The following is a 15293-nucleotide window of genomic DNA, read 5'->3' as shown; positions in this document are numbered from 1 at the left end:
CCTCACAGGCAGTAATTGTTACTTTGCCTTCATCATGCCCTTTTGGTTGTCTTATGGTTTGGAAAGATTCTTTCTAAGTGTTTTAATCCGCTACAACCTGTGTCCCCGTATTTTTAAGAGGATGTATTAATATCACCAACACGCCATTGTGCTCTGATCTTTGTCCAGAGTCTGAAGGCTTCTCCTCATTCATCAGCTTAAACATGCAGGGTGTGAAGGAAATGGACAAATGGTATCTTTCACTTCCTTTCAAATTGATCCAGTAAACAACAGGCGTGCCCTCTGATCCCCTCTTGTTCTCCCGCTCTGCGCTCCACCGCCAGAACAGCCTGCAAGACCAGACACAATTACTCACGCAAATGAAATTATCAAAACATTTGCTTAAGACTGAAACAGAACATTTTTTAACATTTCTCTTCTGAGAAACCCTTCGTCCTTCCACCTACAACCACAAAACTGCTGTCATGCTAGAAAACAATCAGGGTGAAGAGCTAGTATTATCTGCGGTATTAGGAATGACCTCACAAGACCCGCTGTCTGACCAAGGCTGGGCTCACTCTGTTAGTTGTGTTGTCATGCTATGTAGCCTCTGGCCTGATGCGTATAGCCGTTGCTGGTTTCTGTAAAAGCCTCTTTTCTTAGGCCTGCCCATAGCGGTCAGTGTGGTTTGATGCAGCTATGCTGGGCCTGAAATCTGGGATGCTGCGTGTTTTTGTTGTTGCAGGATAAAAAGTGTTTCCAGATATTACTTTGACTGGCGCTAGAAGCCCAAACAGAGGCTTTAGTGGATATTCTTCTGGCCCTTTTGTTGTGTGTTATCCTGCTGTATCGTGGCCCTTAGACAGGCACCATTTAGACTGCATTTGCAGCAAGAACTGTCTGAAGCTTTTATATGAAAAACATTTTATGATGACGACAAACGTAGGGCGTACTGTACTTGTAGTACATCCATGAATGAGTATGAAAAGCACAGGGACTAGACCGTTAATTCCTTGCTTGAAATGGATGTCAATGTCCACTATTCTACCTGTATCTGTCTCTGAAACTGTTTCTAGTAGCTACTCTTTGTAATGTCCTTTCATTAATTCTGGTGAGAACATCCAAGTTTGCATTTGTCATCATCCGGACCGTTGTCGTCACCGTTTGTCTCTAAAGTTATGACTCAATGATGAGCTTTTTGAAGGCGCTCCAGCAGAAACTTGGCAGTCTGGCTACTCACAGGAAGTGTAAACACTCAGTTACATGACTGCCACATGACGGAGACACCAGTCAAAATCCAGGTGTTATGTTATTTAATACCAACTGCAGACTCCTTAACACATGACAAAGCTTACAGTAGGGTCTAATCAACAAAGTGAGGTCACGTCACTAGGATGGATAATTAATGGAGGGATGCAACATACATTTCTGATGAGGTAATGTATATTGATGCCAAATAGTATAACGATATAAAATAGCTTAATTATTTACATGTTAGGTTTTAGACATAAATGTGCCTGTTATGCCTTCTAGCACCACCCTACATTATTAACCGTTTACAAATGAGCTGACTTTGTTCAACAACACTTAAAGCAAGAACTAACAGTATCTGTTTATCTATTGGAGATACATTATGGTTTTGTTAGGGGAATTATGAGAAATACATACTATATAGCTGAAATATCTTTGCATTTGAATCTGGACCAGCTCTCAATTTTATAATAGAGGCAACATTTCCCCCTCCAGAAAATATATGTTATGTAATGGTAATTTTGTGCTGTTATACAGAGAAATCTTGCGCTCACAGATTTATACAATGTTTAGAGCTCTCCTTTTTGTTTTTGCTGGATTAAGTAAAAAAAATGTTAAATGTACATATGCATAACTCAAAACATACTATTTTTTTCAGTGTAGGCTGGAAGTGTACAGCTGTGTCTCCTGGCTCTGAATCAGCAGTAATAATAAAATCATGTTTGGGACATGTTACTTTGGAGACATGAGAAATATATGATGTAAACAGTGTGTTTGTTCCTAAATTAAATAGATATGGAACCATGTTAATATGGGAACACACATGTATACACAGAGTGAACAAACATTAAAGATAAATTTTGTTTGGAACCATGATTTGAATTTAAAATTTTTATCTCCCCTCATAATGCCTGAGCTCTTTTTGACATATCCAAAGTTCAGACTGCATTCATGGCCCCTTTGGTTTTAATGTGAAATCTGTTGCAATCAGAGAGCTTTTCCTGGAAGGCCGGGATGTGAAAGACATAATTTTGCTTTTTACAACGACGTGTTGTTGGATATTGAAGAGGCCAAACCCCCACATCTCCCTATTCTAGGATCCCTGAGCTCATCCATCATAAAGAGAAATGCCAGGGCACCAGGAGTTCATGTCTTTTACTGCCATTTCTCTCTTCACTGTTTATTTCCTACTTTAACAGTTTCCAAAGGCACACTCTGTCCAACAGGCTTCTATTTTGTCCAATACTGTGGCCATGTACGTGCACGTCCACACGTCCAAACACACTGATGCTTTTTTCCCTCCTTTATTTTACCCTTGAATGTTATTGGCTGAATCACGCAACTACCACTACCCTTCAGGATGACACAGGAGTGGATTTTCCCTCCCATCTCATTCCCAATTTTAAAACATAAATAAATAAATAAAATCAGACAATAGCATTTTTTTCAAATCAGAACTCCATTTTTATATATGAAAACTGATTTATGATTCCCGTCCCAGCCGCTCCTGTGGACTTTTTCTCCTGTCTAGTCCCAGTTCTGTGATGATTAGTAAAATTGACTTGCATCGTGTGAGAATCCTGAAAAAATGTAAGACTCTAACCTGTACACAGTGTTCAGTCAGGCACTGTACTGCCTTTGCACTTCATAATGTCAAAGCTTTAGAAGTTGTGCTTTATATTAAGTTTCTGTCGCTGCTGTAACGGAATGTCTGACTTTCATTTGATGTAGCTCTCGTTTCCATTGCAGCTTGACTTTGTGATTTAGATTTTTAAAATAGCTGCATTTTACAGACAGTGAATATCTTTCCCAGTGTAGTTTCAAGGATGTTTTTAAATTCTGCAACTTGCATTTCGAATAATTATTAAAATCGCTGATCTGAGTATTTCTGTTCAGATGCATGACTTTTGCTGTCAAATAAAAGGAGGTTTTGTTTTGGAGTTCCATTCAAAAACCAGAACTTTGTGGGACACGTGCATGTAAAGGGTTAAATACAGGAAGTTGTAATAGTAATCTCTATGTAGTGTTTCTTCTTCACAACAAAAACTGTATAATAGACCAGACCTTATGTCTGCCGTGTCTCATAATGAATGAAGATTAATCCTCTACCATTTACAAAGCTTGAGTTTTGCAAGCAGAGGAATTTCACCTTGGCTGCAGTGTTGCATGTGTAGGCCCACTTGCCTGTTTGTTTGAGTTAGCAGGAGTGCTCGGGCTCCCACTTATATACATACACACTCACTCACACACACACAAATGATCTCTAAATAAGTGTTCGAGTCTCATAAATCACCTACTCCATAGCTCTGTGACACACTCGCACCCACACCCACACCCACACACACATTTAGAAACACACTATGCCACCACACACACTCCAGATAAATAGTTCCTTGATTAACTTCAGCAGAGTGCATTAGAGCTGAAATGTTAGCCTGGACCACAGAGTAGGCTTGTTAAGAAAAAGCCATTTCTTCTCTTGGCGGCAAAGTCTATAAAATTACTTGTTGGCTTGGTGACCATCTAGTTAAGAGACATCTTATGGCTGATGGTGTTAATGGGTAATTCCAGTTATCAGATAGAAATTGGTAACCTCTCAGGTTGCAAGGATAAGAGACAATAAGCATGAAATGGCAAGTATATCAACATCAAAATTGTTTTGAAAGTCATTATAGTGTAAATGCATTATTTGCATTCAACCAAGAGGCATTGTTAAACAAGATGTACTGTGAGAGGTCTCAAAGTCAAGCTTCTAATGTCCAGTTCAGTACTTTGGTGGCGTCCTTGTTTATTAGGTTACTACACAAGCATGTGTTGCCTGTTTATCATCCAAGCACAGTAAGTAGCAACACTACATTTAACTCAAATTTTAAGGGTCAAGAGCACTATCACTCACAATGCATAACTAAAGAGTCATGAGATCTGTACTATATGATTTTGATTTGTTAAGAGAACAAGTAAAGAAAAAGGAAATGAGCAGAAAGGCAAAACAGAGTCTTGCTTTTGGTCTTGCTGTGTTATCTCATCTTTCTGGGTGGTTTCCCCACTTAGCTGCATCAATGGATCTTCAGTGGATCTGTAAATCTGCAGTGTTATGTACAGATGGGCAACAAATGAAGGAGTGGAGAAACATAATGAATGTTGATGCTTCCGTACAGGGCACGAGGGGACACTGAATGGTTTGAGGAGTATGAAAAGAATGCAACTAATATGCTATGGCCTTAACAGTCACAAGATCTCAAACTTGTTGAAAAATTTTGACACACATTCATCACCAAATACGTGAATATTTTTTAGAGGAGCGGCCTCCAGTAGAGGTTCAGAGAAAACCCGGTTTTTGCTTGTGATAATTTGCTGGTATATTCCTTTTTTTCCATTTTGAAGAGATTGTGGCAGTATGTTCTTATGGCTGCCTTAGTCCACACTCTTTCTTCTCCATTGCAAATAACACACACACACGCTTATTTCCTCACATTCTCATTCACTCGTGCTCACATACTCAACGCAACAGCTCACACAAACTCACATAGAGGAGTGGTGTAATGTGCAGCTGATCTGATAACTTGTGCCGGGGGAACACTGTGGCCACCTGCACTACGAGATGCCTCCTGCTGTGTGTGGGAAGAAGTGTGAGAAAGAGAGTGTGTGTGTGTTACAATGCCTGACTCACAACACCGGAGGTATTCATGATGTCATTACTGGCCCGAGGTCAGGCTCGGGTGTGAGGTTTGGAGGTCTAGCCATGTGCTGATGTCACATGCTGCTAGTCCTCAGCTCATTTGTGTGTGTTTTACTACCATCCTACCTCTGCTGTGGCCGTGTGCTCTCCTCTCTTGGCTTTGTTCGGGGGGGGATTGTTTGTGTTCTGTGGTTTCCTACTCACCCTGGGCCCCAGTGTTACTGCAACACGCACACATGCATGCACACGTACACAACCAAGTGTTTGGTTACAGAGTGATGCACTGGCTAAACATGTACATTGTCAGTTAACACCCGAGGCAAGGAAACATCCCTCATCCTGAGAAGAAGTGCGTCACACTGCCCATAAAGCACCTGTTAATGCTCCGAATTCCCCTACATCATTAGCCTGGTACCGTCCACCCGTGACTGCACCGGTTAGGTCAGACCAATTCTGACTTGAGGTATTTCAGGCGCACTTCAGTGTAGTGCCCAGTAGAGGGCAGGGCCGAGTCTAGATATATTTGCTGAAGAAGAGGGAGCATTTTCACCGGCTTGCTTGTATACTTGCTTGTGTTTTGTTTAATTTGAAGATGTAAGATATGTTTATTTACCTAATGATGTTCGCGTGATATTTCAGAGTTACATGTCAGACAAGGGCTTGAGCTCACATTACTGGAATGATAATAGCAGCTTTCCTCAATCCAGGGGCGGGGTGGGGGGGTGGGGGGTAACCTCCCCTTACAGACCCTCTCTCCTCTCTTCTTCCTCCCTACTTACCCTTTTTCTCTCAGCACATTGATGCTGGAGTCCTGTGTGATGTTTTCCAGATGCCTTAGCTCAGTGAGCGCATTGACAAAAACCTACCTCTCCTCTTCCAATCGCTCTCACTCGCTCTCTTCCAGTCGCTCCCTTCCAGCACACAGTCACTTGCTCTCTCTTGCAGCTCACTGTCTTGTTAAATAGACACTTCCTTGGCCCAGCAGACTTCCTGGAGATAATCCTTAAAAACAATGGCTTACTCTGTGGACACATATCCTCCCTCCCGTTCAAAATCGGATGATGTGCTTTGTGTCATATACGTATAATTATGCACACATAATCACCCTAGGTGCATATTTTAAAAAAGTGTCTCCTGGCTTCTTTAGTGCCCCCTTCCTGTGCCTGTGTGTGTTTGCTGGCCTGTATGTGTTTGTGCCTGTGTGTTGTGACCGCACATATCGTGACCTGTTTGTTTGTGTGTGTAATATGTCTGACCTGTGTTCCACCCTGCTTGATTAACCATTAGCCAATGACCTCTCTCCGATTCCCTCCATTGCCCAAGCCCAAGCCTTTCAAAGAAATCACACACAGTGAGATACCGGGCGACTGCCAGGCCCTCATTTTGGGGTTTAATGACCTCAGGCAGCGGAATTACCCTGTCACAGTTGCTCTGCGGGCTGCTGTCTCATGCATGTCCACCCTGACGCCATGCCGATGGTAACTGAGATGAGAGCGTCTGTCCGAGTCCGCCTCTGTGCCGCTCTGCACACACAGGCCTCGTTGTGAAAGCAAACAGACAGTGGACGGTGACAGTGGTGTCATTCTCTCCATGTGAGTCAGTATCATGACACAAAACACAGATATGTTTGACTTTTCTATGACATCCTACCAGTGTAATGGCTCATTAGACATTTTCTTTGAATATTGATTAAAGGGCCACTCCACCGATTTTACACAACAAGATCAGGTTACTCGTAGGCAACACTACACATCCTGTAAACTCAGTTGATGTGACGTCATCAGGGTTCTCGTCTTGGGAGTGGGGACTACACATTTATGACTGTAAGACTGCCTGCAAAAAACAAAAAAGTTGTGGAGCCTGAAACATACATGGCATTTACCAGGCTTAAAATGACTAACGATAAGGTGTTAGTGGTTGCATTATGTCTTGGTGCCTGACCCATACTACAGACTAAAAGTTGGGATATGTCTGCCTGAATCTGTCATGTGTGAGTCTCTTAACTTTATGGAAGTGTAATGCCAAATTGCTGGAGTATGCTTTCCAGAAAAGACTGATATTGATACATAATATCCCGTTTTGTTAAACCAACACTACAAAATCCAAAGTTATTTAGTTTACAATGATGTAAAATGTCCATCAATCTATTTCGACTTATCTATTAATCAACTTTGCTTTTGTAAATGTTTTTGTTTGTAAATCTTGGGCTCAAATACTCACATTACAGCCTGCTTGTGTCTGTATGAAAGACAGAAATTACACAAATTAAAGGCCTAAAGACTATAATATGTGCTTTCAGATCATTTCCATGTTATAATAACCTCTCTCTGTTACCATGTTTGACATTGTGCGCCTGTCTCTATCTCGTGCAGGGCGCCCTGACAAATGAGCGCGACTATGAGAGCTTGGTGATGATGAGAATGAGGCAGGCTGCTGAGCGACAGAGACTCATAGAACAAATGCAGAGAGACGACGATGAGGACGGTGCCAGGTCATAGCACAGCAGGACCCAACTTGGTACCAGCCTGCAACCATTAAATGAAATAATCTCTTTAAGGCTTTAGTTTCATAAAGCCTCTTGAGTGTTTTGTTATCATGTTTAATGTAATACTCTGTTTGGCAAAATAAATCTTTTTAATAACTAAAGCCTTTTTTCAAATCTGTGGGTTTAATCAGCATGTCTTTTCCTTTACTGAGAACGTATGATGACTGAGGGAGATACAGAGTAGAAAGAAGTGACAGCTCCTGCTGGATTCAGTGGGGTACCAGAGGTAGGAGTCCTAATACTCAGGCTGCAGGGATGAATCAGGGCAATACACTATCTAGTGTAACCATATTGTGTGCATGGATGATATTTTGATAGCTTATTAGTGATCAATATTTTAATTGCAGATTATACAAATTGGACAGATTTGTTCAAAATAAAGACTACCTGGTGTCTATTTGGTTTGCTGCAATAAACTGAGTTGAACAGATATTTAATCTAAATTTTATGAGATATTTTCACATTGTCTAAGTAGTTTTTCTGGTGATTTGGGGGATATCAAATTAATATCAATTAATAATTATATCAATAAATTGCAATAAATGGTAACAGTATAACAATGTATCATATTGTGGTGACTCTGGGGAAACATACACCAGCCCTAAGCATTATTAAACAAGTTGTTAAATTATTTGAGCCATCTTATTTGAGCCATATTTGAAGTCATCTGGTGAGTATTTAATCACTAGTCTTTGCATTGTAAAAGAGCCAAGGAGGTTCGCTGTGACATCTCATTACTTCATTATTGTAGCCAGCAATGTGTAATATAAAAATCATTCTTTTCGGTTGTCTGCTTACACAATCAGTGACTCTGTGAAAACTTGAGTGTGAGAGGAAAACAATCCAAACCACAGAGGGTGCAATGTGACTATGTGGAAATCATTTCTCCCCCATGTTAAACCAGTAATCAGGCTGAGATAGGAACACTAGGTAGCCTTTTACAGGAATTCTTGTGGACTCTCTTGATGAAAAGTGAAAATACCCTGAAGGCCCTCCATTATAGATCTGGTGGTTTAGAATTAAGATGATTGTTCCCTGGCCTTTGTCTATAATACATCTGAAGCTCTACTTTTGACTGAAAAGTCACTGGACTGCAGCCTCTATGCAAACCATTTATTTTACAGTACTATTGAAAATAATGTAGATCAGGGGTTCCCAATCTGTGGGTCAAGACCCTCCAAGGGGTCCAGAGACACTGTACATCTGACGGTTCAAAGGATTGTTAAAGGGATAATTAGGGGGAAAAGATTTGTCACACAAAATATTAATTTCTGCTTTTTTTTCCTTTTTTGTGAAACACTGGATACTACCTCTTCAGTAATAACTTCCCATAACTAATTACCATAGTAACGTTATATCTTGTGACTTAATTTTAAGGAGTCACGAGCCAAAAGGTTTAGGAACCTGTAATGTAGATCATCAATATCTGATAGAGAAAATCCCTTAATTGTTACTAAATACTGTCATTAAAAGAATAGTTTGACATTTCGGGAATATATGCTTATTCACTTTCTCTGCTGGGAGTTGGATGGAATATGAAGCCAGGAGACAGTTTTCTTAGCTTAAATACTGGAAACACGGGGAAACAGTTAGCTTGGCTCTGTCCAAAGGTACAAAGAATCCACCTACAGTACCTTTTAAAGCTCTCTAATTAACACATTTATCTAATTTGATTAATCTGATCATAAACCAAACTATGAAAACGGTGTGTTGCGGTTTGACGGGGGCTTAGGTGTTGGAACTACTTCTTGGCAGGGAGAAGTGACTTTCTGGAGTCCTGTTGTCGTCGTTGTGTTGCCAGGCAACTAGCGAAGACTCCGGGAAGTCACTGCTCGCCGCCAAGAAATGGTCTGGCACGTAAGCCCCCATACAACCGCGTCTGGCTCCAGCTTAAAATTGAATGGACAGACATGAGAGCAGAATCAATCTACTCATCTAGCTCTCAGCAAGTAAGCAAATTTTACTTTACAAGTAAATACATTTTATTTGCAAAAGCAAAGAACTATTGCTTTAATCACCAACTGAAAGGATTTTATCTAAGGAGTCCTGGAACAATTTGATTGACTTCTACCACGTGATAACTGCTACACTAAGCATGAACAGTACATGGACATCCATTTTTCCTTCATGCGTGATATTATAGGACTGGGTAAATCCAAGGGTTTGCGGCTATGGGTGTGCTCTGTTTTGGGGCAACCTACCCACCTCACTGTTTCCATTTCATACACTTCAGTCCACCCTTGGTCCTGATGGATCATGTCACAGGCCATGGACCAGCTGAAGAACATGCTGCTTGGTTCAAAAACTGTCCAGTTCTGTCTTACGATACTGACCTCAACAAATTGTCTCAAAGTTAAGCTATTATTGTTTGAAGCTATTTCACAATAGGCTTATGTAACATGTACATAGAAGATACTCTGCATTGCTTATTTATGCTCTCTGAAGTGAAACACCACCGCTCTGTGACCCACATTAAGTCAGACTTTACAGTGCCAAACTGTTGTGGTCACCCTGAGTTTTGAAACAAGGTCCTCTACCCGTGGAACATCGATCCATCCAAAGAGTCTTATTTTCCTGTCCCTCAGGGGGGACTATGGCGTAATGGTATGTCTGTATTTGTGGGCCTGTGTGGCGGCGCTTTCTCCTGTCATTGTGTTATTTAGGAGCCACATGGCAGCTTCGCAACATCCAACCCAGTCATTCATCTCTCTGCGAGTCCTGCTCTGCAATTGCTGTGGCTCTGTTACACAATGTCCAGCTGTGGAGCGGAGTAGTATGGTGGGAGACATCTGCTCCCCTCCTCCTGCAAAATCCCCTCATCACATGGTTTTGTTTATGCGTAGCCCTTCTCATATCCCCGCAATGTGGGGAGAAAAAAGGCCAGAAACACACAAACTCTGTCCAAATGACAACAGGGGAAACACAATTACAGGAAACACATTCACCACCAACCCTGCCCTGAGCCCACAGCGGCTTGTGCTGCATGCGATGAATGGGAGGATGAGTCTGTTGTATGCTCTTTCCTATTAACAATTAGGGCAGGGCATTGGAATCTTCATAGCGTCTTCTCCTGCTCTTTTGTCCTTGTATTGTTCGAGCTGAACCTGTCACACTGGTGTAGGCAGAAAGTAGAATCTCCGTGGTCACAGAAATGGCAAGCACCAGCATCTTTTTAGTGCGGAGGTGGAAGCTAAGTCATGTGTGAGGCAGCAGGACTGGTAAGAGTTTGGCTGTGAGCTGGCTGGCAAAGATTCTGGTTTGCGGGTTAGTGATCCAGGCTGGCCCCAGACATGCGCTGGCAGACCGGGGGCTGTAATGAAACCACCCAGTGTTTTTTGGCTCCGACAGGCAGACTTTTGTACTCCTGCTGTGCTAGTACCTCATGTTGGGGCGTACAGCATCCCTGTAAGGTGCCACAGAGCTGCGAGAGTGCGATGATCATCTTTCGTATGTGATGTTTAGGACTGTGTTTAATAAGTGCTCAAGCAACATTATTACATCATTTAATGATAAGCATATGATACACGTACAAAAACATCTTTACACAGTGCTTTAAGTACAAACCTGTAAAGCAGTGTTTTATTTACGTGGACAGAAGAAAGGGAGTACTGGCGTGCAGACATGCCTTTAACATGATAAGTTCTACTGCCAAATGACACAATAACAATACAACTGGCCGTCACTTCCTACTCTTGCGCTTAGTCACCAGTACTTGATTGCAAACAATATGGGCAGAGTCTTATAAAATGTCCGGAATGTAGTTCAGAATATCCCTTAAAATGGTGACCTGTCACCGATTGATGGTCATCTGAAATAATCTCACTTTAAGGAATTTATTTTCACTTGATAAATGGCTGATTGTATTGAATGTAGAGCAGAGTACCAAAGTTAAAAAAATGTATTCATTCTCTTAAAGGCTCATAGAGGTTTTGATACAGTCAACATGGATCACTCCGTCTCCTTGTGGAGGCACCACACCAGCGTCTGTCCCACCCCGGTCATCGTCAGCAGGCGGAAGCCTATCTTCTCCAGCTTGTCCAAAACCAGGCGAGGTGGATCGTCCACATGGTACTCGGAACTAAATAAGCATAAACACAAAGTAATTCTACTTTCCACAGATGTGGGATTTCTCTGTCTTTTAGTAAACTTTACTTGGAAAGTAGAATGCTGTTAATTGCTCTGGTGCTTGTTCACTTCCTTCCACACCTTGGTTCATTTCCCAGCAGCATTTGAATCAGACTGCCAATGACAACACTTCCCTGATCTGTATTCCATCAGCTTGAATGGTTTATTCTAAATCTGCAAAGCAGCAGCCTTCCCTGACCACATTGGAGTTTTTCCCCCCTCCATGTGACCTGATCTCAGCTCTGTCGTCAATATGTACACTGTAACTGCCAAAATGAAAGAAACACCAGTGTTAAGTGTCTAAATATGGAAATATGGAAATATGGCCCAGTTTGAGCACATTTACCGTACACCTGGTAATCGATTCTGCATGTATGTGTGGAGCTCTGCCTCCGAACGGTGTCATTAGTTTACTGTTCCCTGTTTGTGAGATGGTTTCACGAAACTGATCAAATCAGGATAAAAAAAAATCTTCACCCTGTTAGTGACATTTAAGTCCCGTTTTTTTTTTGCAGATGGCACCCTGAGCCAAACTGTGCCTACAAATCTCTCAGTGTAAGGTAATGCCCAAATCTGACCCTTACCTGCCACATTTACATTGAAATCCACCCACTACAATAAGTGACCATCCCCATTTTAAAATACTCACAAATTATTTCCCAGCATAGTTGTTTTCCTTGCTCCCAGGTAATTCATGACGGCTGGATCAGAATATTCATCTCCCACATTTGTAGGACCAGTCTCCTGTAGGAAATAATTAAGTACATTAACTATACAGTGACAGTTTGCTTAAGATGGATTGGGAAATGATTGCTTTGCTAAAACAATATATGTTGTCTGTTATTTGTGCAGATCTGGCTGCGCTTCACTAGCTACACCTGCAGCCTGTGGCAGGTGCCGATCATAATCTCTAATAACTGGACCGCCTAAAAATAGATCATCCAATACTCGGAGGCTATAGAATTAGGTTGCTCCAGTCGTGCAGACAACAAAATGAACATGCGCAACAAGAGGCCGACAGCTGGGCAACATTTGTTTTTAATTGAGGGCTCCAAGACAAACACAACCATAGGCGCGCTGTTTGCCCTGCCTTGTAACCTTGATTGCTTGTTGTTTTCCAGCTTGCAGAATATGACAGGCTACTGCATAGCTGTAATCTGCAAGTGAGGACCTTGACTGATTAGCAGTGATGCGCTGTGTTGTCTGCCAAATAAATAAATAAATCCCTAAATCTCCAACTCGCGCGCGTCTCTTCTGCAAGCATGACACGAGTCATTTACAGAAGCAGGATACACACCAGTCGGATCTGCGTACTGATGAACATGTAAGGCATCCCCGCTCCCTGGCGATGGATCTCGATTCCTCTGGGAATGACTGAGGAGGTTTCTTCACACGCGCGACAGTCCCGTCTCCAACTCGCGCTTCTGCTGACAGCTCTTCCCGGAATGCGGAAACGCCCACCGCGACGGACCAATCGCAGCTTTTCTCTCAGCATATGTCCGTCGCCTGCTCGGTGCACAAAAACTTGCTCAACTGATGTGATCAGTAGTTTGTTGACATGAGAAATGTTGGCCAGTGTGCATGCACCAGAGGAAATGTTATTTATGCAGAAGGCAGTTTCATCACCCAGCCTAGATTTTCTATCTTCAGAATTAAACATCCTCAGTACAGAAGTCCACAGGAAATTCTCATCATTCTGTGGCTGGGAAAGTGTAGATATCGTGTTTTGTTTTCTCCTGCGTTGATATTAAGTCATTTGTTTAACAAAACTCATAAGGCATTAGTTTATAAAATAACAGACCAACTGTAGCTAAATTCATTAAGCATTAACTTTTTATTGTTTTGTACAAACACACATTTTTGAAGTACTACAGTTTTTCTCACTGTCCACTAAGTTCACACGGATTTAGTTTGCGTAATAGGCTACATTTGGTTAAACAATTATATTTGTGTGCATGCATGTATTACATTGAACCCGCACTGTCTGGAACTTGAATTTCCTCCTCAGAGATTTATTAATTTCCTGCAGCGCAATAATAATAATTTTGGATCAGTCTTGTGACTTAGAGGGAAATGAAAGACATAAACCAAAGGCAAACAACAATGGCGGAGACGCTGATAAAATCTGCAATATGAATGTAATGTCCCGCTGATGCCAGAGGAGCCCGACGGACATTCAGTGGGGCTCTGCATGTCATGCACAGTGGGAAGGGTAATTTAAAGCCTGATCGCAGCTTGATATTGTTAGTAGATATTGATAGTAGGCAGACATAAATCTGAGCAAACCAGAGCTCATTTGGAAATGGCCTGCACCACCGTCAATGTTGAACACATAATCTTTGATGTTTTTCTTTTTTTTTTGTTGTGCTTTGACAAGATGTTGTTGCTACAGTTGATACATTGTGAGACTGCATGGATACTGTTTGTTTTCTGTCAAATGCGTCTGCCATCCTGAAATGATCTAGAGCCTGTCATCTGCAGCCCCATTCATTCAGGGGGACGCAGGTGCTTGGTGAGAATTGCTGAGAAGATTGCCACCTACTGGCTTCCAAAATCAGTGTCATCCAGTTTGTGTTGCTTGTCTCTTTGATTTTTCAAACAAACATCTTTCAACATTAGTCAAACACGTTCACATACTGTTCATTTGATAATCAATAATGTCACATTGCTTTCCCCTTTGGAAAACAGCCACTTGTTGATTGACAAATGAGTGTTTTGGCTTGAGATGAATGAGCTTCCATATGAATCATTTGTGGTGGGGAAAAAAAGAGAGGGGTGTTCCTGACGGATGTCTATTTTTTTTATGTGTTTTATTTGTCCCTGTCAACCTGAGACCTCTTTCAGGAAAGAAAACAGGAAAACAGCGGGGTTGTCACAGAGGCCCCAAAAATAAACCAGAGACCCCCCCCTCCCTTGCCAAAAGAACACTCTCTCCAAACATGTTCCGACCCCGGCCACTTCCTGGACTCCTGCGGTGTTATCCTGCGCTGGCTCATCTGCTGCTGGTTATTGGAGTGCAGGGTCACCTCTTCTGTGACCTGTGGTGACAGTGGAGCTCGTCCCTGGTGGGCCCGCAGGAAACAGTTTGATCTTTTGATGAGGCCTTTGCCTTCACCTTCTCAGCTAAAGTGTGATGGCCTGTTGCAGGAACGCTTCCATCAAACAAACTGGTAGTGTCATGCAGAGAGAATCTTCTGCAACAAAAAATTAAATAAATAGAAAATGCCAAATTACAGCTGTCACTCTGACTCCACTATGCAGAGCCCGTATAGCAATATCCACTGCAGAATTCATTAATGAAATGAAAGCACTAACTAGAGCTTATCCTGCAACAGGTTCAGGAGTGAATTTGGTTCTTAGGACATAAAATAAATGTCCCCTTCGATGTAACTAGAAATCCAAAAATATCACTAAAAATATGACTTAATGGTATTCAATACAGAACAACCTATTTAACATGTATTCAAATAGAAACACAAATCATCCAGAATAAACTTTATGTCTTGTGATGTCTAACGTCCAGTGCCTCAGATATCCCACACGCAACATCAAGCTTTCTGTGATGAATATGTCTGACGGATTTACTTGCTGTGAATATGTGTGGGTGATAACCTGCACCGGATGGCTGCACTGCTAAAGCAATCACTTTAAATCACTGTGAGTGGGGACTGAATATCAATGCATTATAAAGCAGTCACTGTATGTAATGATTTA

General features: G+C 41.8%; 2 protein-coding genes across 3 annotated transcripts in view; one reads left to right on the top strand and one right to left on the bottom strand.

Annotated features, from left to right (window-relative positions):
- dnajc17 (DnaJ (Hsp40) homolog, subfamily C, member 17) overlaps nucleotides 1–7555 on the top strand; it is a 33802-nt gene extending 26247 nt beyond the window's left edge. For both annotated transcript variants that reach the window (XM_038728093.1, XM_038728092.1), the window contains one exon: nucleotides 7282–7555. In XM_038728093.1, the coding sequence (XP_038584021.1) occupies nucleotides 7282–7407 (126 nt within the window). In that variant the 3' untranslated portion in view covers nucleotides 7408–7555. The remainder of the gene's footprint in view (nucleotides 1–7281) is intronic.
- Nucleotides 7556–10941: 3386 nt separating this feature from the next.
- gchfr (GTP cyclohydrolase I feedback regulator) lies at nucleotides 10942–13081 on the bottom strand. Its single transcript, XM_038729345.1, has 3 exons — nucleotides 12877–13081; nucleotides 12229–12323; nucleotides 10942–11532 (listed from the first exon to the last, which is right to left on the bottom strand). The coding sequence occupies exons 1-3, from the start codon at nucleotides 13072–13074 to the stop codon at nucleotides 11403–11405; spliced, it is 423 nt and encodes a 140-aa protein (XP_038585273.1). The 5' UTR covers nucleotides 13075–13081; the 3' UTR covers nucleotides 10942–11402.
- Between the last annotated feature and the right edge of the window lie 2212 nt (nucleotides 13082–15293).

The sequence above is a fragment of the Micropterus salmoides genome, unplaced genomic scaffold (assembly GCF_014851395.1).
Source record: "Micropterus salmoides isolate LMB-PRFRI ecotype aquatic unplaced genomic scaffold, ASM1485139v1 Ms_hic_scaffold_19, whole genome shotgun sequence".
Taxonomy (NCBI): Eukaryota; Metazoa; Chordata; class Actinopteri; order Centrarchiformes; family Centrarchidae; genus Micropterus; species Micropterus salmoides.
Note: the sequence above shows the minus strand (reverse complement) of the source record. Positions and strands in the feature narration are given on the sequence as shown.

Coding starts and splice junctions, on each gene's coding strand:
- gchfr (XM_038729345.1), bottom strand. CDS start 13,074: ATGCTGAGAGAAAAGCTGCGATTGGTCCGTCGCGGTGGGCGTTTCCGC. Junction 12,324..12,876: donor TCAGTACGCAGATCCGACTG/GTGTGTATCCTG, acceptor TATTTCCTACAG/GAGACTGGTCCTACAAATGT. Junction 11,533..12,228: donor ACTATGCTGGGAAATAATTT/GTGAGTATTTTA, acceptor ATGCTTATTTAG/TTCCGAGTACCATGTGGACG.